This window comes from Oncorhynchus mykiss, chromosome 3, assembly GCF_013265735.2.
Source record: "Oncorhynchus mykiss isolate Arlee chromosome 3, USDA_OmykA_1.1, whole genome shotgun sequence".
Lineage (NCBI taxonomy): Eukaryota > Metazoa > Chordata > Actinopteri > Salmoniformes > Salmonidae > Oncorhynchus > Oncorhynchus mykiss.
Window position 1 is genome coordinate 29249908 of NC_048567.1, and position 23411 is coordinate 29273318.

Here is a 23411-nt window from a genome sequence, read left to right on the forward strand (position 1 = left end):
AATCTTATACAAGGATTTTGGGACCAGGGCCCATATTCCCAAAGCATCTCAGAGTAGGAGTGCTGATGTAGGATGAATTTTACATTCAAAATCACAATGAGTAACATTACATGGACAGGGGGATCTGAACCTAGATCTGCACTACCACTCTGAGAGGATTCATGAATACAGGCCCCCTACTCTTTAAATATTGATGACGGCATGCCACACATGCCAGTAACGCTACACTAAGCTTCACAAGGAGCTTAGTGTCATTTTGTCGTCAGATACGTTTTTCTCTTTCACTCAATGCGGTTGTCCCACAATGAGTTTTCCTACTTGACAGAACAAGTATTACACAGTAGAAAACAGAACTTAAAGACAAACGCAAGAACTGTCTTTAGGTGATTTGTCAGCAGGCACTGTTATAGGCTGTGTTGCGTCTTGAGAACAAAGCTATTGCTATGAGTGGAAAAGTCTAACTTACCTTTGCTAGTTACAGTGGTGTAAAGATTTTTATTTCATTTTATTAACCTTTATTTAACTAGTGACGGCCTACCAAAAGGGACGGAGGCCTGGGATTAAACATTCAAAATAAAAACATTATAAATATAGAACAAAACACACATCACAACAAGAGAGACAACGCAACACTACATAGAGACCTAAGACAACAACATAGCAAGGCAGCAACACAACATAACAACAACCTGGTAGCAACACAACATGGTAGCAGCACAAAACATGGTACAAACATTATTGGGCACAGACAACAGCACAAAGGGCAAGAAGGTAGAGACAACAATGCATCACACAAAGCAGCCACAACTGTCAGTAACAGTGTCCATGATTGAGTCTTTGAATGAAGAGATTGAGACAAAACTGTCCAGTTTGAGTGTTTGTTGTAGCTCGTTCCAGTTGCTAGCTGCCGCAAGCTGAAAAGAGGAGCGACCCAGGAATGTGTGTGCTTTGGGGACCTTTAACAGAATGTGACTGGCAGAACAGGTGTTTTATGTGGAGGATGAGGGCTGCAGTAGATATCTCAGATAGGGGGGAGTGAGGCCTAAGAGGGTTTAATAAATAAGCATCAACCAGTGGGTCTTGCGAGTTTAGAGAGGAGATGACGAGTTTAGAGAGGAGTATTGAGTGCAGTGATGTGTCCTATAAGGAGCATTGGTAGCAAATCTGATGGCCAAATGGTAAAGAACATCTAGCCGCTCGAGAGCACCCTTACATGCCGATCTATAAATGACGTCTCCGTAGTCTAGCATGGGTAGGATGGTCATCTGAATCAGGGTTAGTTTGGCAGCTGGGGTGAAAGAGGAGCGATTATGATAGAGGAAACCAAGTATAGATTTAACTATAGATTTAGATTTGATATGTGCTTAGAGAAGGACAGTTTATCAACTAGCCATACTCCCAAGTACTTGGTAGTAATAACACCTGTGGGTTCTTCTTACCAAACCACATGACCTTTGTTTTGGAGGTGTTCGGAACAAGGTTAAGGACAGAGAAAGCTTGTTGGACACTAAGAAAGCTTTGTTGTAGAGCATTTAACACTGTTGTAGAGCATTTAACACCAAATCCGGGGAGGGTCTAGCTGATTATAAGACTTTATCATCTGCATATAAATGGATGAGAGAGAGCTTCCTACTGCTTGAGCTATGTTGTAGATGTAAATTGAGAAGAGCGGGGACCAAGGATCAATCCTTGGGGTACTACCTTGGTGACAGGCAGTGGCTGAGACAGCACATTTTCTGACTTTATACACTGCACTCTTTGAGGGAGGTGGTTAGCAAACCAGGCCAAAGACCCCTCAGAGACACCAATACTGCTTAGCAGGCCCACAAGTATGGAATGGTCCATTGTATCAAAAGCTTTGGCTAAGTCAATAAATAGCAGCACAATATTGCTTAGAATCAAGGGCAATGGTGACATCATTGAGGACCTTTAAGGTTGCAGTGACACATCCATAACCTGAGGGGAAACCAGATTGCATACCCAAGAGAATAGTATAGACATCAAGAATGCCAGTCAGTTGATTATTGACAAGTTTTTCCAACACTTTTGAAAAACAGGACAAAATAGAAATAGGCATACAACAGTTTGGATCAGCCTAATCTCCCCCTTTAAAAAAAGGATGAACTGTGGCTGCCTTCCAAGCAATGGGAACCTCCCCAGAAAGGAGAGACAAGTTAAAAAGGTTGGAGATAGGCTTGGCAATGATAGGGGGAAGCAAACTTAAAGAAGAAAGGGTCTAACCCATCTGACCCAAATGGTTATTTGAGGTCAAGTTTAAGGAGCTCCTTTAGTACCTCGGACTCAGTGACTGCCTGCAGGGAGAAACATTGTAGCGGGGCAGGGGAAAAATAGGGAGAAGCATCGGGGATAGTCGCATTAGAAGGAATGGGAGATGAGGAAATGTTGGACGGGAAAGGAGGCGTGGCTGAGTCAAATAGGAATCCTGACTTAATGAGGTGGTGATTAAAGAGCTCAGCCATGTGCTTCTTGTCAGTAACAACCACATCATCAACATTAAGGGACATGGGCAGCTGTGAGGAGTAGGGTTTATTCTCTAGGTATTTAACTATTTTCCAGAACTTCTTGGGCTTAGACCCACAGAGAGAGAACTGCTCCTTAAAGTAACTAACTTTGGCCTTCCGGAAAGCCTGAGTGCACTTATTTCTCATGTGCCTAAACAATAGCCACTCAGCCTGATTATGCGTGTGCCGAGGCTTTTGCCAAATGCAATTCTTGAGGTGGAGTAACTCTGTGAGATCATTGTCGAACCAGGGGCTGAACCTGTTTTTAATTATTATTTTCTTTATTGGGGACGTGTTTGTTAACAATATCACTGAAAACATAAAAACGAAGGTCCAAGCATCTTCAACAGAGGGGATCAAGATGATTCTATACCATTTTTCAAAAGTAACCATTCCACAAGCTTCCCACTATGAGTTGGGTACATTTTGGCCCATTCCTCCTGACAGAGCTGGTGTTACTGAGTCAGGTTTGTAGGCCTCCTTGCTCGCACATGCTTTTTCAGTTGTGCCCACAAATGTTCTATAGGATTGAGGTCAGGGCTCATGATGCCATCTATTTTGTGAAGTGCACCAGTCCCTCCTGCAGCAAATCACCCCCACAACATGATGCTGCCACCCCTGTACTTCACGGTTGGAATGGTGTTCTTCGGCTTGCAAGCCTCCCCCTTTTTCTTCCTAACATAACGATGGCCATTATGGCCAAACAGTTATATTTTTGTTTCACCAGATCAGAGGACATTTCTCCAAAAAGTACAATGTTTGTCCCCATGTGCAGTTGTAAACCGTAGGCTTTTTTATGGCGGTTTTGGAGCAGTGGCTTCTTCCTTGCTGAGCGGCCTGTCAGGTTATGTCGATATAGGACTCGTTTAACTGTGGATATAGATACTACTGTATCTGTTTCCTCTGCATCTGGACCCAGGTTCAGAGAAGAGACCAGACAAGGAATCAGCGGTTAAGGATAAACATAACACTTTACTGAGAAACGGTAACGGAAGGATCACAGTATCACTGGGAAAACAACAAACATTAAGTATCGAAAACTCACTCAGAAGTCAATCGCACACGGCAAGCTTCAGCAAAGGACAACCAAAAACACACTTCTTTTAACAGAGAAATAATAATAAGTAAATAGGACACCTGAGTGTCGTTAATCTCTCGAGGACGGTCTCTGCCACCCTCTGTGGCAGAGGGAACCATGTCGTCTGCCTCCACTGCCTCTGATCTGGCAAACTCAATAACACAAATACTTTATTTGTAAATGATGTCTGAGTGTTGGAGTGTGCCCCTGGCTATCCGTCAATTAAAAAAACAAGAACACTTGTCAAGGGTGTGTACGGGAGGCAAAGTCGGGTGCAGTAGAGCAGAGTGTAGTGAACAGGCGCACTTTATTTCCGTTCCAAAAATTTCAGCACATAAAAACAATAACGTGCCAAAAACACAGAACATTGCAAAAGTAAAGCGCCTGACAATAATCCACATAACAAACAAACAATTACAAACAAAGACAATTGAGGGGAACAGAGGACTAAATACATGCAGTAATTATGGAATGAAAACCAGGTGTGTAATGGAACAAGACAAAACCAATGGAATATGAGAAATGGAGCGGCGATGGCTAGAAAGCCGGTGACGTCGATCCCCGAACGCTGCCCGAACAAGGAGAGGAGCCGACTTCGGTGGAAGTCGTGACAACACTGTGCTGTCTGGTTTGTTTAATATAGCATAAACTTTTGCTTATGATACTTACGTATATTTGAGCAATTCAATGTCGTTTTTAGACTTATCTTTAAAACCAAATATTGTTTTACTTTTACTCAAGTAGTTTTTTACTGGGTGATATTCACTTTTACTTTAGTCATTTTTTATTATTATTATTGTATCTTTACTTTTGCTCAGGTATGACAATTGGGTACTTATTCCACCACTGGCTAGTTAATATTTGGGTATTGTCTTCTAGTTGTGTCTACGCAAGGGTTTATTTTTAGGTTACTTGTGGGTCACTTGTAGGCTTACCTCTGGAAAGCTGTAGGCCTACATGGCATGGGAAAATTATCACTATTTACATTCTATCTGGTCTATGTCAAGATAAAAAGCAAAGATTAAAAGGTAGTGTCCCCTGGTAATATACGTCAATAGTTGGGCTTGTGGTTCTTGCAATTTGAATGGGCTCAATACTACTCAACAGAATTTTGCCTAAGGGCTTGTTAGTTCACTGTCTTTCGAGACTGTGTTAGCTTGATACATCCTAACATGTGCCAATATTTGCCATGCAATTACACAGCTCAAGGCAATGTCACTGTAACCCCAGGACCTGAACTGTCAGTGCATCCATTTGGTCCAAGCACTCAGGTCCGTTGATAAATGAATATGTCGATCACGCACGGTAGATATTGAAAGATTTGTGCAAGGTTCATGCCACCGTCATCATTTCAGTCTTCATCATCATCCTCCTGTCCAATTTATGCCAGGACAGAAATAACTTGCTGTAATATAGCGACAAATTATGGAACATGTCTATAAGTCCTCTCGCCTGCCTTAGAATCTTTCTTATACTGTGTATGCAGCGTACATGACCAATGACATTTCTGCAGAAGAGCTGTAATGACTGCAAAAATGTAACAACTGTGGTGGACTTTGTTACAGTGTAACACGCAGTTGCGGAAGAAGTAGAAAACATTTTGCTAGTGTAACTATACTGAACAAGAATATAAACGCGACATGTAGCAATTTCAAAGATTTTACAGTTCATGTAAGGAAATCAGTCAATTTAAATCAATTCATTAAGCTCTTAATCTATGGATTTCAAATGACAGGGAACACAGATATGCATCTGTTGGTCACATATATCTTTAAAAAAAAAGGTAGGGGCATGGATCAGAAAACCAATCAGTATCGGGTGTGACCACCATTTGCCTCATTCAGCACAACGCATCTCCTTCGCATAGAGTTGATCAGGCTGTTAATTGTGGCCTGTGGAATGTTGTCCCATTCCTTTTCAATGGATGTGCGAAGTTGATGGATATTGGCGGGAACTGGAACATGCTGTCGTACACGTTGATCCAGAGCATCCCTAACGTGCTCAGTGAGTGACATGACTGGTGAGTATGCAGGCCATGGAAGAACGGACATTTGTGTATTGATCCTTACGACGTGGGGGCGTGCATTATTATGCTGAAACACGAGGTGATGGCGGTGGATGAATGGCATGACAACGGGCCTCGGGATCTTGTCACGGTATCTCTGTGCATTCAAATTGCCCTCGATAAAATGCACTTGTGTTCGTTGTCCATAGCTTATGCCTGCCCATACCATAACCACACCAGCCACCATGGGGCACTCTGTTCAGCACACCGCTCGCCCACACAACGCCATACACGTGGTCTGCGGTTGTGAGACCGGTTGGATGTACTGCCAAATTCTCTAAAACAACGTTGGAGGCGTCTTATGGTAGAGAAATTAACATTCAATTATCTGGCAACAGCTCTGGTGGACATTCCTGCAGTCAGCATACCAATTGCACACTCCCTCAAAACTTGAGACATCTGTGGCATTGTGTCCCGGCAAGAAGTGCACTTGTGTAATGATCACGCTGTTTAATCAGCTTCTTGATATGCCACACCTGTCAAGTGGATGGATTATTTTGGCAAAGGAGAAATGCTCTCTAACAGGGATGTAAACAAATTTGTGCACAATATTTGAGAGAAAATAAACTCTCTTTTTGTTTTGCATATGGAACATTTCTGTAATATTTTATTTCAGCTCATGCAACATGGGACCAACACTTTACACGTTGCATTTACATTTTTGTTCTGTGTACGTTTGACGGGGGGATACCAGGAAGGAAATTTGACCTGTGTGCGTGCACGGAGCACTAGTCACACCCCCTGCTGCGCTGCGAAGGAAGGCTCTACTGTAGCCAGTACTATAGCTTCATATTGTATGCGTTCTCGGAGAATTTCTCCACTTTTGAATTCATTCCTCGTGAGCGCACAGTGCAGTGTCGCATTACAACTGCTCTAGCTATTTAATGTGACATGAATACGAAACCGATCTGATGAAAGGCTTGTTGAACGAGCTGATAAACGTCATCCCCGCACATTTTTTCGGTCAATACGATGCTTGACACACAGTAGTCAAATTTAGCTCAACTGGCCTGTTTATTCGGATTGCAACCTATCATCTAAAATTATTTGGTTGATAGTGTGACAGCAACGGATCCTCCGCCTGCTGTCACCCAAGAAGCTATACGACCCGGACCCGCCAGAGGAGCGTGAAAAAAACAGAAACATCGGAGGTAAGCTATAGCCTGTCTGTCCTTGCTCTAGTCTAGTGTGTCCTTGTATCCCCGCCAGCTACTATATATGATATAATGTATCACATGTGAGGTTATTCTCATGGCACGATACAGTGTAGTTACTATTATTTAGACTAACGTCTCGGTAACAATGTTATGTTTGCATTTTTCTGGGATTTCTTTGAAACCATTTCTCAAGCTACAGAAAGTCGACAGCTCGATTTCACTCTAAATTGCATTCCTTGTTGTCGATTGACTGATCAGCAATGTTAGAGCTTCAGTTCAGTCAGCCAGTGAGGTATCCAGCTTTTTTTCTTCCATAAATGCATCAGTTGCATAGTGCAAACCCAATTCATTGTTCACCCCCCAATTATAATTTCAAATGATTTATGAGCAAAAAATAAATACAAAATGGGACAGGGTTGATTGTGCCACCCTTGGCAGAAGTAATCACTACATCATATCGTATATCCTGTTGCAGTGTGCTCTAGGATCCTGCCTTATTGTTCCCTTAGAGCAAATAATATATGTTCAAATGTACACAGGAGAAAGGCGTAACCACATCCCCACCGGTATCCCGGCACAGGTCCTTATAACAAAGAAGCTGTGCTGTACTGTCGCTTTAAAAAAAAAATGTTTTACTAAGAATAACTTTTCTATTTGCTTATTTATGAGGATCATTGAAAAGCCATGGAATTTACAGTAATCGGCCTTGTGGTCTTTCACAGTTTGTATGCTCTGTTGTTGACTAGCCTACAGTTGATGCTGTGAATTCTGTATGGTGTACATTTGAGGATACCCCTGTTACTGGCACTCCAGTGTCGGGGTGTTGAATCTACAAGGGTGTTGTATCAACACTTGCCTCTTCACAGGATTCGCAATTTACGTGTCATTTCTTTTCAGACAGTCCAAAATGTTCACAGGAGAAGTCGACAATTTGATATGGAGTTTTTGACACAGCCAACTCTGGGGTAATGTCACTTGTGTGTGACTGTCACGACTTTGGCCCCGGTAGAATGGCTAACACTGAAAGTTGACCAAATGCACAGGATATCTACAGCTTTAGCCTACATTTGAATGAAAATATCTGTCAATAGGCAAGACCTAACATATACATATTCTCACCACATTGCTGAAATAAGGAATGATAGCTTGCCATTTGCCATGCTGTTCACAACGGACCAAAATAGAGAGGACCTTTAGCTGTTGAGTTCCATCTTGATAGCAGCAAGTTAAGACGCATATCCTCATGATTTGAGGATGCCTCAGTAATTTTCTACTATGTATTTTCAGGACAACAGTTGTGTAAATCAAAAGCTCACATAGCTACACATTAACGTTTTCACCTACTTACAGCAGCCCAAGAAATAAACATACTGATTATAGTGCTGACTGAGGAGTTTTTTTTAAGAAGTCTCAAGTAGCAACAAAGAGTGATTATATGTACCGCACATGAATCCTACATCTTTGGTGGGACTAGACAGACACTGAACTTTTAGTGAGACCCCACTGCTATGGGGTGCTGTATTTTCTCACTCTGAGAAAACAAAGCACATTACTTTTCTCAGCCTTTCAGTTACCGGGTGAGTCTTTTTTGATATGGTTTTAGTGATTATTGTTGCATTATCCGATTCAACGTTGGTTTGTCAACTTTGGTCGGTGTTGAGTGTGCTGCAGAAAATCACAATGACGCGGCCGTAGTTGAATTCATTCTTATTTGAGAGTGCCATTATTAATAGGCCTAAATCAAGTTACAATGGGCTTATTTGGTAATAAGGCAACTTTAAGAAACATAATAATTATCCTCTGATCTGGACTCTAGCAGCAGAGTCCGCTTGGCAATCCTTGAACTGCCTCTATAAAGCCACGTCTTGAGGAAAAACTCTGACACCCTGACAATGATGCCCACATTTCTGGTCCATTTTGGTTACCAAAGACAACATCAGTGACAGTTGCTGTGGCGAGTGTCATCTCAGTGGTCCATATAGATGCCAAATGTGATTCCAGCTGCTTCTGAGGCATCCGGGTCTTAATGATAGTGTAGTTGATTGAGCGGAGTGTGTCTGTTTATACTCTTGCTGCTGTATCGAGTTGCCCAACCATTGTTCGGGAACAACTTTTGCCCTAAAATGAACAGGTGACCGGGCTTGAGCAGCTGTCACTCTTTGCACGAGGGGCCCTATGGGTGTGTTTGTGTGTCTGTCAGTACAGGGTACATAATTAGTGTAGATGCTTGTCACAGCCTTTTGGAAGTTTAAATCCTAGTGATTAGGCCAGGGAGCACACTCTGTTAGGAAGAGACAGGCAGCTGCCTCTGGTTATCAGTTGGAAGTGGGTCACTGTTCTCTGACTGAAATGGACCCACGATTCATCACACTTTACAGACACTTATTAAGTTACAGTTAACTACACCTGGAATGGTCTACACATATCCTTGCAGTTTTACCAGTAGGATAAACCAGTCACACACAATTCAGGGGAGCATCTATTTAAGTTAAATATGATGATACATGATTTAATAGTTACCTAGTGAATGCCCAGTTTGCCCAGTTTTGGCCCCTGCAATTCGCTACACGGTTTTACCAGTAAGATAAACCAGTCACACAAAATTAAGTGAAGGAAGTGATTATACTATAGTTACCTAGTGGATGAATGCAAAAGTTATGGCCCTCATCCTGTTTAGTTTCATTTCACAGGCGTTTGAGAGCTTTCAGAAAGGTTTATTCTCAGCCTTATGAAACCAGTCCCGAGAAAAACAGATGTTTTTCTTGTTTGTTTAATGAGTTTTAAACAGATTCTTGGTATTACAGTATATGCAGTTACACAGCTACACAGCTATAGTCTACAGCTAATAAATCAACTGTGTTTGACTAGGTGATAAAGGTCTTCTGCAGAGAGTACCTAGCACAATGTCTAATTTCATAATATGCCATACCATCTGTTGACCAGGGTTTAGTTTCCCTTTATTTTTCCAAAATGTGGATACGGGAGCACGCTCTGAAATGCCAGTCATGAAATGTGCCCGGTAAGCAAAAAAGTATATTCCAGTGCATTCAGGAAATTAGCCCTGGAAGCCAAAAATAACAAGCGCAGTCTGCAATGAAGAAAAACGAGGGAAGGAGCACCATAGAGGAGTAGCAGGAGGAGGGATCCATTTCAATACTCACTAAAATAGTAGCAGGGATATACTCTGTGTCTAGCATGTGCTGCGTGATGCCGGTGCACCGTTTATGAAGTCCTCCCAATGTTTAGCCTGCAATTTCCTCCTCGTGGCATCCCCCTTCAGATGCATTTCAAAATGAAAAATACATGTTTTGATCCCTGCTCACTTAGACCGAAGATCATATGCCATGGTGAGTGTCCATAGACTGAATAACCTCATCTGCGGGATCATATGAATCACTCTCAGAATATAGCCAGAATCCCCTTATTAAGGAATCGTATTTACCCTCCACAGGGGTAAGAAACATGTTTGGCACTGATTGTGCTATTGAAGAATGGACATTCTCTGGCCACTGATTGGTAGTTGCTTAAGGCCCAATAATCAGACAATCTTCTCAACTCTCATGAGCCAATCCACTTGCTGGTCTGGCACCATATGACGTTATCCTTTCAATGAGTTTATTTCGAAGAGTGTTTTTCACACATTGTTGACATTCAAGGTGAGCCAGAGTGACCTCTTCTTTATTGGCAGCCTAGTTGTTCAGTCTGTGAATCTTACCAAGCTCTCGAGTCGTGTCTTGTAACTTTGTATAGTCAAATCAAAGTTTATTGGTCACGTACACGTATTTGCAGATGTTCTCGCAGGCGCAGCTCCAACAGTGCAGTAATAATACCTAGCAATATGAAACTATACGCACATAATCCAAAAATCAAATCAAATGTATTTGTCACATACACATGGTTAGCAGATGTTAATGCGAGTGTAGCGAAATGCTTGTGCTTCTAGTTCCGACAATGCCGTAATAACCAACGAGTAATCTAACCTAACAATTCCACAACTACTACCTTATACACACACAAGTGTAAAGGGATAAAGAATATGTACATAAAAATATATGAATGAGTGATGGTACAGAACGGCATAGGCAAGATGCAGTAGATGGTATCGAGTACAGTATATACATATGAGATGAGTAATGTAGGGTATGTAAACAAAGTGGCATAGTTTAAAGTGGCTAGTGATACATGTATTACATAAAGATGTAGTAGATGATATAGAGTACAGTATATACATATACTGTATATATGAGATGAGTAATGTAGGGTATGTAAACATTATATTAAGTAGCATTGTTTAAAGTGGCTAGTGATATATTTTCCATCAATTTCCATAAATTCCCATTATTAAAGTGGCTGGAGTTGAGTCAGTGTGTTGGCAGCAGCCACTCAATGTTAGTGGTGGCTGTTTAACAGTCTGATGGCCTTGAGATAGAAGCTGTTTTTCAGTCTCTGTCCCTGCTTTGATGCACCTGTATTGACCTCACCTTCTGGATGATAGCGGGGTGAACAGGCAGTGGCTCGGGTGGTTGTTGTCCTTGATTATCTTTATGGCCTTCCTGTGACATCGGGTGGTCTAGGTGTCGTGTACGCCGAGGAACTTAAAACTTACTACCCTCTCCACTACTGTCCCATCGATGTGGACAGGGGGGTGCTCCCTCTGCGGTTTCCTGAAGTCCACAATCATCTCCTTAGTTTTGTTGATATTGAGTGTGAGGTTATTTTCCTGACACCACACTCCGAGGGCCCTCACCTCCTCCCTGTAGGCCGTCTCGTCATTGTTGGTAATCAAGTCTACCACTGTAGTGTCGTCCGCAAACTTGATGATTGAGTTGGAGGCGTGCATGGCCACGCAGTCGTGGGTGAACAGGGAGTACAGGAGAGGGCTCAGAACGCACCCTTGTGGGGCCCCAGTGTTGAGGATCAGCGGGGTGGAGATGTTGTTACCTACCCTTACCACCTGGAGGCAGCCCGTCAGGAAGTCCAGTACCCAGTTGCACAGGGCGGGGTTGAGACCCAGGGTCTCGAGCTTGATAACGAGTTTGGAGTGTACTATGGTGTTAAATGCTGAGCTGTAGTCGATGAACAGCATTCTCACATAGGTATTCCTCCTGTCCAGATGGGTTAGGGCAGTGTGCAGTGTGGTTGAGGTTGCATCGTCTGTGGATCTATTTGGGCGGTAAGCAAATTGGAGTGGGTCTAGGGTGTCAGGGAGGGTGGAAGTGATAGGGTCCTTGACTAGTCTCTCACAGCACTTCAAGATGACAGAAGTGAGTCGTAGTCGTTTAGATCAGTTACCTTAGCTTTCTTGGGAACAGGAACAATGGTGGCCCTCTTGAAGCATGTGGGAACAGCAGACTGGGATAAGGATTGATTGAAAATGTCCGTAAACACACCAGCCAGCTGGTCTGCGCATGCTCTGAGGACGCGGTTGGGGATGCCGTCTGGGCCTGCAGCCTTGCGAGGGTTAACACGTTTAAATGTTTTACTCACGTCAGCTGCAGTGAAGGAGAGTCCACATGTTTTGTTTGCGGGCCGTGTCAGTGGCACTGTATTGTCCTCAAAGCGGGCAAAAAAGTTATTTAGTCTGCCTGGGAGCAAGACATCCTGGTCCGTGACGGGGCTGGTTTTCTTTTTGTAATCCGTGATTGACTGTAGACCCTGCCACATACCTCTTGTGTCTGAGCCGTTGAATTGCGAATCTACTTTGTCTCTATACTGACGCTTAGCTTGTTTGATTACCTTGCGAAGGGAATAGCTCCACTGTTTGTATTCGGTCATGTTTCCGGTCACCTTGCCCTGGTTAAAAGCAGTGGTTTGCGCTTTCAGTTTCACGCGAATGCTGCCATCAATCTATCAAAAGTAAAATAAAGAAAAATCAGAACGAGCAATGTTAGAGTTATTGGATACGCCCATCGAGTACCGGGTCGGATCCCTCTTTGACTCCAGAACAGAATGAATTCTTCGGGGGAATTGGTTCTACAAGGTGTCGGAAACGTTCGTTGCTCAATTGATATCAAGGGACCTAAAGTGTGCCAGTACACTACTGCCACCAGCCTATACCAGGCAGGATGCGTCCATGGACTCATGCTGCTTACGCCAAATACTGACTCTGCCATCAGCATGATGCAACAGAAAACGGGATTCTTTGGACCAGGAAATGTTTTTCCACTCCTCAATTGTCCAGTGTTGGTGATTGGGGGCCCATTGGCGCCACATCTTCATATTTTTTCCTGGCATAGATTAGGCCCCTTGATACCAGAGGAACATTTCCATGCCCCAAATAATTCAGGCTATTTTTGGGTCAAAGGGGGGTCCAGCCCTGTACAAGATGGGTGTACCTAATAACTGTATATATAATTGTGTATATAGACATGTTCGGCCCGTCAGAAAGTCCAGGTCCCAGTTGAACAGGGAGGGGTTCAGACCCAGGGCCCTGACCTTAGTGATGAGCTTGGAGGGAACCATAGTGTTGAAGGCTGAGCTGTTGTCTACAAACAGCATTCCTTACATAGGTATTTCTCTTGTCCAGGTGGGATAGGGCAGTGTAATGGCGATTCCGTCAGCCTTGGATCTGTTGGGGCGGTATGCGAATTGTAGTGGGTCTAGATTGTTGGGTAAGGTGGAGGTGATATGGTCCTTAACTAGCCTCTCAATGCACTTCATGATGACAGAAGTAAGTGCTACGGGGCGATAGTCATTTAGTTCAGTTACCTTTGCTTTCTTGGGTACAGGAACAATGGCGGACACCCCACTTGCATCAAGACAACTGACTGAGAATTGGAGAGATTGAATATGTCTGTGAACACTCCAGCCAGCTGGTCTGCACATGCTCTGAGTACGCGGCTTGGGATGCTACCTGGGCCGACAGCCTTGAGAGGGTTATCACGCTTAAATTACTTAATCACGTTGGCCACGGAGAGCGAGAGCACACAGTTCTTATGAGTGGAGAGGGTCTGTGTTGGTGTTTCAAAGTTGTTTTCCTCCAAGCAGGCTTAGAAGGTGTTTAGCTTATCTGGGAGTGATACGGTGTGTTTGACGTGGCTAGATTTCCCTTTATAATCCGTGATTGTCTGGAGTCCCTTCCACATATGTCTTGTGTCTAAGCCATTGAACTCCACTTTGTCCCTGTACTGTTGAATATACACTGCAGTTATGATGACCGAATAAAATTATCTTGGGAGGTAATGTGGTCTACATTTGATGGGGAGGTATTCCAGATCAGGAGAACAAAAGGACTTGAGTTCATGTACAGTATGTTACCACAATCACACCATGAGTTGTTAATCATGAAACAAATACCTCCGCCTTTCTTTTTCCCTGAGTTTTTTCTTCCTGTCTGCACGATGGATGGAGAACCCCGCTGGCTGAATGGATGGGGACAATATATCCGGAGAGAGCCATGATTCCGTAAAACAGAGTATGTTACAGTCCCTGATGTCTCTCTGGAAGGAGATCCTCACCCTGAACTTGTTTACTTTATTGTTCAGGGACTGAACTTTAGCAAGTAATATACTCAAAAGCAATGGATGGTTTTCACGCTGCTTGAGTCTGGCTAGGGCCCCACTTCTTCTTCCACTTCTCTGGACTTCTTCCTCTTTCGGTGCAGCCCCCAGGATGAATAGAGCTGCCTCGAAAAGTTCAAACAAAGGATCCAGGTCAGGGAAGCCAAATTTCTGCTGAAATGAATGATGAGTGACCGCTAATCTAATGTCCAAAAGTAAATTTTTCAGCTCTAGATAATGCTACAACAAACGCTCTGAGCAAATAATAACACAACAACAACAAAAACACTGCAAAGTTGTCTAGGAGCTAGAAACAGGGCGACCGTGTCTGTCGGCGCCATCTTGTCCTGTCCTGTATAATGATGATATAGTAACGCCCCTGACCTGTAAATGTTGCCTGTCATTTTCTATTACATTCCATTTAGCGCTGAGGCTGATTTGGAAAGTTATAAACGTGTTATAAACATCAGTCATGTATTTTATTATTCCTTCATTGGTCCATCGTGTCCATAAAGCCGTCGCTGTCACTCCTCATACTCCTTCTCTCTTTTTCTTTTCCACCTTTGCACGTAAACAAACTGGTTTTAAAATAATCTACACAGGAACAAAAACAGGGTTGTAATACTATTAAATATTGGCATGATTAATTAGTTTTCAGTAAGACTGTCTGTGCCGGGTAGATAACATAGAATGCTGTCCTAACAATGAGACTGATGGGTGTTTGGTAAGTAGTGAAACAGCCCCTGCTCTTTCCTCTTTTACCTTTGCTGAAAGCTGCTATTAGTCTATTTTTGAACAGCTGGCTATAAGGATTTCTCTCTTGAGAAAACAAACATTCCCATCCACCATTCTTAGACTAGCACACTAATTAGGGACAATGTGAAAGGCTGGTGGAATGTAAGATGATTGTTCCATTTGTTACTGAATATACTGTATAAAGTGTGTATAGAGGCTCGAGCCTGGAATGCATCTATCCCATTATAGGGAAGGTCTATACTTACGCAGACTTAGTGTAAGGTTCCTCATCTTTTCTTGGGACCAATACAAGTCAAAAGTTCAGTCCCATTACTGGAATGAAACTGATTCCTTAATGCAAATGACTGACTACATGAAACTGGTTTGACTGACTACATGAAACCGGTTATGTTACTTGCACCTGCAGTATCCACACTGTTCTCCAACAGTTTTTTTGGCAGCAATAGTTAGTGTACGGTAGTAGCTTTTTTGCACTTCTTTTAAAACTGCCTCAGTGCACATTTTTGCACAGAAGCTTTTCTGAGGTATGGCATCTCTTGAATGCTTTATATCTCTTGGAGGTGTTGTTGTCATGGTTTTCTCGAGTCACAGCTCTTTATCTTAATCCCTCTGTTTCTGCAGTGACTGTAGATAATCATTCAGCGGCCTAGCCGTCTGGTTGTAGTTTGCCTCCTGACACTTTGGTCACAGTGATTGACAGATTCGCCCACTTGTACTACTTGACAGTCATTTTGCTCTACATATTCAAATATGTGAAGAATCCTTTATTTTGTTAATTTGTTTTAAATTGTGGGTATCTCCTATGTAGTAGGCCTCTTTGAAGAATATCAGTTTTTGTACGCAATGGTTTCAATGACAAAAAATGAAATAATAGTCAATTATTGTTATTAATCCTATGATCAGCAAATTTTCCTTGTTCTACTTATTCAATGTTGCCTATGTGGGCCTATGGAACGTGTGGGTGAAATGTTGAAATTAAATGGATGCTCATGATCACTCATGACTCCCCTCTGTTTGTCTGACAGGCTGTCGTCTCAAAGAGGTTGCCTGCGGTGATGTCCAAGGCAACGAAGTCAGCATCTAAGTCTCGGTCCCACTCTGGGTCCTGGTCCAGATCTCGCTCTGTCTCCCGCTCCAGAAGCAGCTCACGGTCCAGATCTAGGAAACATCGCTACAGGTGGCTAACGTAACTTACCTACATATTACGGCCCACCTCAAACTAGGACATTGTTATGAATTCATGTTATTTTGTCTATAAATTGTCTTTAAACAGCTTAAGAGGGATGAACCAACATATTCAAATCAAATGTATTTATATAGCCCTTCTTACATCAGCTGATGCCACAAAGTACAGAAACCCAGCCTAAAACCCCAAACAGCAAGCAATGCAGTTGTAGAAGCACGGTGGCTAGGAAACACTACCTAGGAAGAAACCTAGAGAGGAACCAGGCTATGAGGGGTGGGCCAGTGCTCTTCTGGCTGTGCCGGGTGGAGATTATAACAGAACATGGCCAAGATGTTCAAATGTTCATAAATGACCAACATGGTCAAATAATAATAATCACAGTAGTTGTTGAGGGTGCAACAGGTCAGCACCCCAGGAGTAAATGTCAGTTGACTTTTCATAGCCGATCATTGAGAGTATCTCTACCGCTCCTGCTGTCTCTATAGAGTTGAAAACAGCAGGTCTGGGACAGGTAGCACTTCCGGTGAACAGGTCAGGGTTCCCTAGCCGCAGGCAGAACAGTTGAAACTGGAGCAGTAGCACGACCAGGTGGACTGGGGACAGCAAGGAGTCATCATGCCAGGTAGTCCTGAGGCGTGGTCCTGGGGCTCAGGTCCTCCGAGAGAGAGAAAGAAAGAAAAAGAGAGAATTAGAGAGAGCATACTTAAATTCACACAGGACACCAGATAAGACAGAAGAAATACCCCAGATATAACAGACTCTCCCTAGCCCCCCGATACGTAAACTACTGCAGGATAAATACTGGAGTCTGAGATAGGAGGGGTCAGGAGACACTGTGGCCCCATCCGATGATACCCCCTGACAGGGCCAAACAGGCAGGATATAACCACACCCACTTTGCCAAAGCACAGCCCCCACACCACTAGAGGGATATCTTCAAACACCAACTTACCATCCTGAGACAACATTTTTTGGGGTTCTAGTCAGGATTCTAGCAGCTGTATTTAGCACTAACTGAAGCTTATCTAGTGCTTTATCCAGGTTGTCGGAAAGTAGAGAATTGCAGTAGTCTAACCTAGAAGCGACAAAAGCATGGATACATTTTTCTGCTTCATCTTTGGACAGAAAATTTCAGATTTTTGCAATGTTACATAGATGGAAAAAAGTGAGTTCAGGGTCCAGAGTAACGCCGAGGTCCTTCACAGTTTTATTTGAGACGACTGTAAAACCATCAATATTAATTGTCAGATTCAACTGAAGATCTCTTTGTTTCTTGGGACCTAGAACAAGCATCTCTGCTTTGTCCGAGTTTAAAAGTAGAAAGTTTGCAGCCATCCACTTCCTTATGTCTGAAACACAGGCTTCCAGCGAGGGCAATTTTGGGGATTCTTGGTGCTTCATATTCCACTTTATAAGGACTTATACGTATATATTTGTTTTCTTTATAAGGTACAAATGAAAGCTCGAATTATTCTACAACATAGAAAATAGTAAAAGATAAAGAAAAACCCTTGAATGAGTAGGTGTGTCCAAACCTTTGAACGTCCAAACGTTTGTCATTTCATCGGGCTCTGAATAATACGGAGTGTTGCTGCCCTTTTACTCCACCCATTCCATTGGCGGTCACAATGCAAATCACTGTATATGGAATACATAATCATCACATGTTTGATTACTGCACTACAGAAAACTCTCTAACCAAACAACAGTGCAGTGAATGAGAGCTGAATTAAAGGGCAACTACTGTTAGATTTCTAACAGACCTCAAACCAAATCAGGGGATGAGTTGTTGTGGACACAGAAAATCAAATGTTGTTGTTTTTCTGTTTAAAATGTGTGAACAACTAAGCGAAAACCTGAAGATATTGGGAAAATCCCGAAACCTGGAAAGACTAAACTGAGAAAATGGAATTCGGCAAAAAAAATGATTTTAAAAGGCCACACCAATGTTTTTTTGCTGTGACTGACTGCATTTTGTTAAGAAGTTGGGCCATCCTAGAAATGTTTTAGAAAAACGTAATATTTCAAATTTAGCAGATGATTAAAATGAAAATACGTGAATAAAAATGAATACATTTTTATGCCCTGGGAATCGAAACCACTATTCTGGCATTGCAGTGCTCTACCAAGATGCTTGACAGGGTTATAAATTCTGTGTGAAGCCTCAATTTAATATGGTATATAAGGCCTTTATTAAGCTGTGCTTATGCCACCTTTTATAAAGCACAGGTTTATGTCATATTTGACATAGCGGGTTATGTCACATTTCACATTGGTGGTTATGTCACACAGTTATGCCACCTTTATGAACCCTTTACAAAGCATGACATATAGTTATAGATCAGCAGGTAGCCTTAGTGGTTAGAGCATTGGGCCAGTAATCGAAAGATTGCTGGTTCGAATCCCCGAGCTGACAAGGTAAAAATATGTTGTTCTGCCCCTGAACAAGGCAGTTAACCCACTGTTCCCGGGCGATGACGACGTGGATGTTGATTATGGCAGCCCCCCGCACCTCTCTGATTCAGAGGGGTTGGGTTAAATGTGGAAGACACATTTCAATTGAAGGCATTCAGTTGAACAACTGACTAGGTACCCCCCTTTCCCTTAGATGATTTGTTACACATTTATGTAGTATTTATGAAGGGTTTATGAAGCCTTTATAAGCTGCATGTCATTTAAAGATGGAATAAGCAAAAGCTTTGATTTATTCTTATATAAAATCACAATCATGTTGAATTAAAGACCCCTGCCAAATAGTGTCAACACTTAACAATTTTTTCTGCCTTCTGTAAGTTTAAGAAACATTGTCTTGTGCCTTGAAATTCTGTTACCAAAATCCCACATATCTTTAAGATATTTTCTAATTTCTGACCTTCATGAGGAGAGAGGCTAATGAAAGTTCACAGAAGTTACAAGTAAAGGCAGACCTACCAATTAGTTATAGTGTTTTACTAATATACATTTTGTTTATGAATTATTAAGTGAATACAAATCGGTAACAACATTTCATAAAGATCTGTAACGGGATTTCTGCTATTTAATAGGCTAAAATGGGAAATCATAGTACTCACAAACCACAATTGGGTCACCTGCTACTGTCCTCCCTTCCACTGGAATATTTTTATGTTCAGCTGATAACGGTTTCCTTTCTGTTGTCTGGTGGACAAAGCAAGAGTGTGAAGAGTCGGACAATCCTCCTTCTCTCTCCTTCCCTACCTCCAATTAATGTTACCTCTCACGGCTCTTAACACCTACCCATGAGCCCCCTCTCTTTCCATTTACTGTAACCAGCAGCATCCTCATCCACTGAGCACAGACCGATACCGGACGTCCATGGACGTTGAAAGTTAGTTGACATTTGGTCAGTCCGCCCTAGCCTTGATTTCAACGTCTACAAATGTCAGGACCGGCCTACATTTGTCCCAGACCGGACCAAATCTGAACCAATCATAGATATCTATGTTTCTAAAATGTGGAAAGCACAGTACATTACAGTACAGTAGAGCACAGTGGAGTACAGTACAGTAAAGAAAATCAGTGTATAGTAGATTAGAGTGGAGTAGAGTACAGTACAGTACACAGTAGACCATACTAGAGTTGAGAACACTATAATGTATTGTACTGAACTGTACAGTTCTGAATACTGTACGGAACTGAATTCTATTCTACTTTAATATACTCTACTGTACTGAACTCTATTGTACTTCACTGAATCCTACTCTATTGTGCTGTGCTGTTCTGTACTGTACTCTACTATACTCTACTATGCTCTACTGTGCTGTACTTTGATGTCCAAACTAGAGGTTGACCGATTAATTGGAATGGCTGATTAATTAGGGCCGATTTCAAGTTTTCATAACAATCGGAAATCGGTATTTTTGGACACCGAGTTGTCCGTTTTTTATTTTGTTTAATTTTTTTGACACCTTTATTTAACTAGGCAAGTCAGTTTAGAACACATTCTTATTTTCAATTACGGCCTAGGATCAGTGGGTTAACTGCCTTGTTCAAGGGCAGAACGACAGATTTTTACCTTGTCAGCTCGGGGATTCAATCTTGCAACCTTACGGTTAACTAATCCAACGCTCTAACCCACCTGCCTTACATTGCACTCCACAAGGAGCCTGCCTGTTACGCGAATGCTGTAAGAAGCCAAGGTAAGTTGCTAGCTAGTATTAAACTTATCTTATAAAAAACAATCGATCAATCATAATCACTTGTTAACTACACATGGTTGATGATATTACTAGTTTATCTAGCGTGTCCTGCGTTGCATATAATCGATGCGGTGTGCATTCGTAAAGAAGGACTGTCGTTGTTTCAACGTGTACCAAACCATAAACATCAATGCCTTTCTTAAAATCAATACACAAGTATATATTTTTAAACCTGCATATTTAGTTAACATTGCCTGCTAACATTAATTTATTTTAACTAGGGAAATTGTCACTTCTGTTGCGTTCTGTGCAACAGAGTCAGGGTATATGCAGCAGTTTGGGCCACCTGGCTCGTTGCGAACTGTGTGAAGACTATTTCTTCCTAACAAAGACAGCCAACTTCGCCAAACGGGATGATTTAACAAAAGTGCATTTGCGAAAAAAGCACAATCGTTAGGTACAGTCGTGCAACCATAAACATCAATGCCTTTCTTAAAATCAATACACAGAGTATATATTTTTAAACCTGCATATTTAGCTAAAAGCAATCCAGGTTAGCAGGCAATATTAACCAGGTGAAATTGTGTCAATTCTCTTGCATTCATTGCACGCAGAGTTGGGGTATATGCAGCAGTTTGGGCCGCCTGGCTCGTTGCAAACAAATTTTACAGAATTTTACGTAATTATGACATAACATTGAAGGTTGTACAATGTAACAGCAATATTTAGACTTAGGGATGCCACCCGTTAGATAAAATACGGAACGTTCCGTATTTCACTGAAAGAATAAACATTTTGTTTTCGAAATTATAGTTTCCGGATTCAACCATATTAATGACCAAAGGCTCGTATTTCTGTGTGTTATTATGTTATAATTACGTCTATGATTTGATATTTGATAGAGAAGTCTGACTGCACGATGGTAGGATGGCGGCAGCAGGCTCGTACGCATTCATTCAAACAGCACTTTCGTGCATTTTGCCAGCAGCTCTTCGCAATGCTTCGAGCATTGAGCTGTTTATGACTTACACTGGCAATACTAATACTGGCAATACTAATACAAATGGTATAGAGAGAAATAGTCCTATAATTCCCATAATAACTACAACGTGAAACTTCTTATCTGGGAATATTGGAGTCTCATGTTAAAAGGAACCACCAGCTTTCATATGTTCTCATGTTCTAAGCAAGGAACTTAAACGTTAGCTTTTCTACATGGCACAAATTGCACTTTTACTTTCTTCTCCAACACTTTGTTTTTAAATTATTTCATTATTTATTTGAGGCTAAATTTATTTTATTGATGTATTGGTATTTGGTCCGGACCAAATGTCTTGTTTGGTGGCTGAGCTCATTAAAATAATAGCCAGTGTGTAAAATAATAACCAAATATGCAAAGGAGGATATTGCATATTTCTACCTTTTGTATACCTATTTAGAATATACCACCATGAAGAGAATTACATTCACATCCAGATCAGAGACCCATGATGCAATTCCTTTAACGCAATTCTGTTAATGAGTGTAAATCCACTTCGCTTACTGTAGTTCAATAACCAAAATAGATTTTTGTTCAAAGTCAAGGTCTCATGTCATAGCTGACACCCCGTTCTTTCTGCAGATGTCCATGGTGTAATATGTGAGTGTGCTTGGAAGAGGTTGCAGTGGTGTTGAAGAATACACCTTTTGATTATTTTCTGCCTCAAAACCCATGCACTTCCTGTGTTTTATGGTGAGTTGGCGCTCATATTAACTGCAGAGCGACGACAGCTTTCTATTATGGGCCTTACCCAGGGTCTGGTGCACTTTATACAAAATAATTTGATGTGTGTGTGGGAAAGAGCTCTGGTGCTGTGATGGCACACTTGCCTCAGTGAGACTTGGTACTTGGCTATTGTGATGAGCTCTACCACTACTACACATACATTTGACTTGCACCAGAAACATTTCAGAGTGATTTGCATCACCCACACCTCTCTGATTCAGAGGGGTTGGGTTAAATGAGGAAGTCACATTTCAGTTGAATGCATTCAGTACAACTAACTAGGTATTCCCTTTCCCTTACTACGATATTGCCATTCCTTAGTAGGCTACATGTTCAACATCTACCTAGTGTTTTTACTATGTTGCTTTGTAGTCCTAAATTGAAATTCTTTGGCAGGGGTGTGGGTTATCTGTCAGTCGGCTGCAATGTTGTTAATTTGCAAGGGAAACTGTGGTTTGAGTGTGACTCCACCGGCCACTCTTGCTGCTGGCAGAATTGTTTTGTGTCTATTAAAATGGAGTGCATGGCAGCTCTTTTCCGGGGAGTGACACTGCACGGCATGGCACTATTAAGCCATGGTCTTGAGTTCTGTGAGTTCAGAAAAGAGACGGCTTGAACCTGAAAGTCCATGCTGAACCTGGATTGGCCTATCGCTGTTTACGGTGTGTGAAATGTAACCCTCTCGCAATACAAGACGGCACACACGCACAAACATGACTTATTTTAGTTGTAAGCATTCCATGAAATGTTCCTTCATCAAAGCTACTCCATGTAGACACAAATCCTTAGCATTACAAGTGAAATCTAAATCCATTGCAAAGATAGCCTACATTGTTTGGTTTGAAAATGCTGTATTATGTAATATTAGACCATTTCATTCATAAAACTGTGATTTTAGCTGTCCTAAATCCCTGTATATAGTTGCTGGCTGACTGAATTGCTCCTTTTAAGCCTAGGTTTCTGGGCAGGCTAGCCAGCCAGGGTAATTGGCAAGCCTAGCCCCCTCCTTTTGCTTTGAAGGATTAGAGTAGACATTTTTCCCATATGGCCCATGTGACCGCCTCTTTCCACTAGTGCTCAGCATAAGAGATGCAGATTGTCTTGCTCTCAATGTGAGTGTGCAATGCTGCTCGGTGCACTACTTTCTCTGCTTACTCTTTATTCCAATGAAAAAACACACGGGGTGAGTTGTGCCGCAGGGCTTCAGAAGTTTCCAGATGGGTCTT

At 42.1% G+C, this 23411-nt stretch overlaps 1 protein-coding gene across 5 annotated transcripts in view; it reads left to right on the top strand.

Moving 5' to 3' along the window:
- The first annotated feature begins 6427 nt into the window (after window positions 1-6427).
- The window catches only part of thrap3a (thyroid hormone receptor associated protein 3a), a 30143-nt gene continuing 13159 nt past the window's right edge, over window positions 6428-23411 (top strand). Inside the window, exons 1-2 of one of the 5 annotated variants that reach the window (XM_021595475.2) lie at window positions 6428-6816; window positions 16103-16254. In XM_021595475.2, coding sequence (XP_021451150.2) covers window positions 16133-16254 — 122 coding nt within the window. In that variant the 5' untranslated portion in view covers window positions 6428-6816; window positions 16103-16132. Of the gene's footprint in view, window positions 6817-16102; window positions 16255-23224; window positions 23369-23411 lie in introns of those variants that run through there. The other 4 variants (XM_021595463.2, XM_021595459.2, XM_021595466.2 and 1 more) reach the window with 4 other exon arrangements.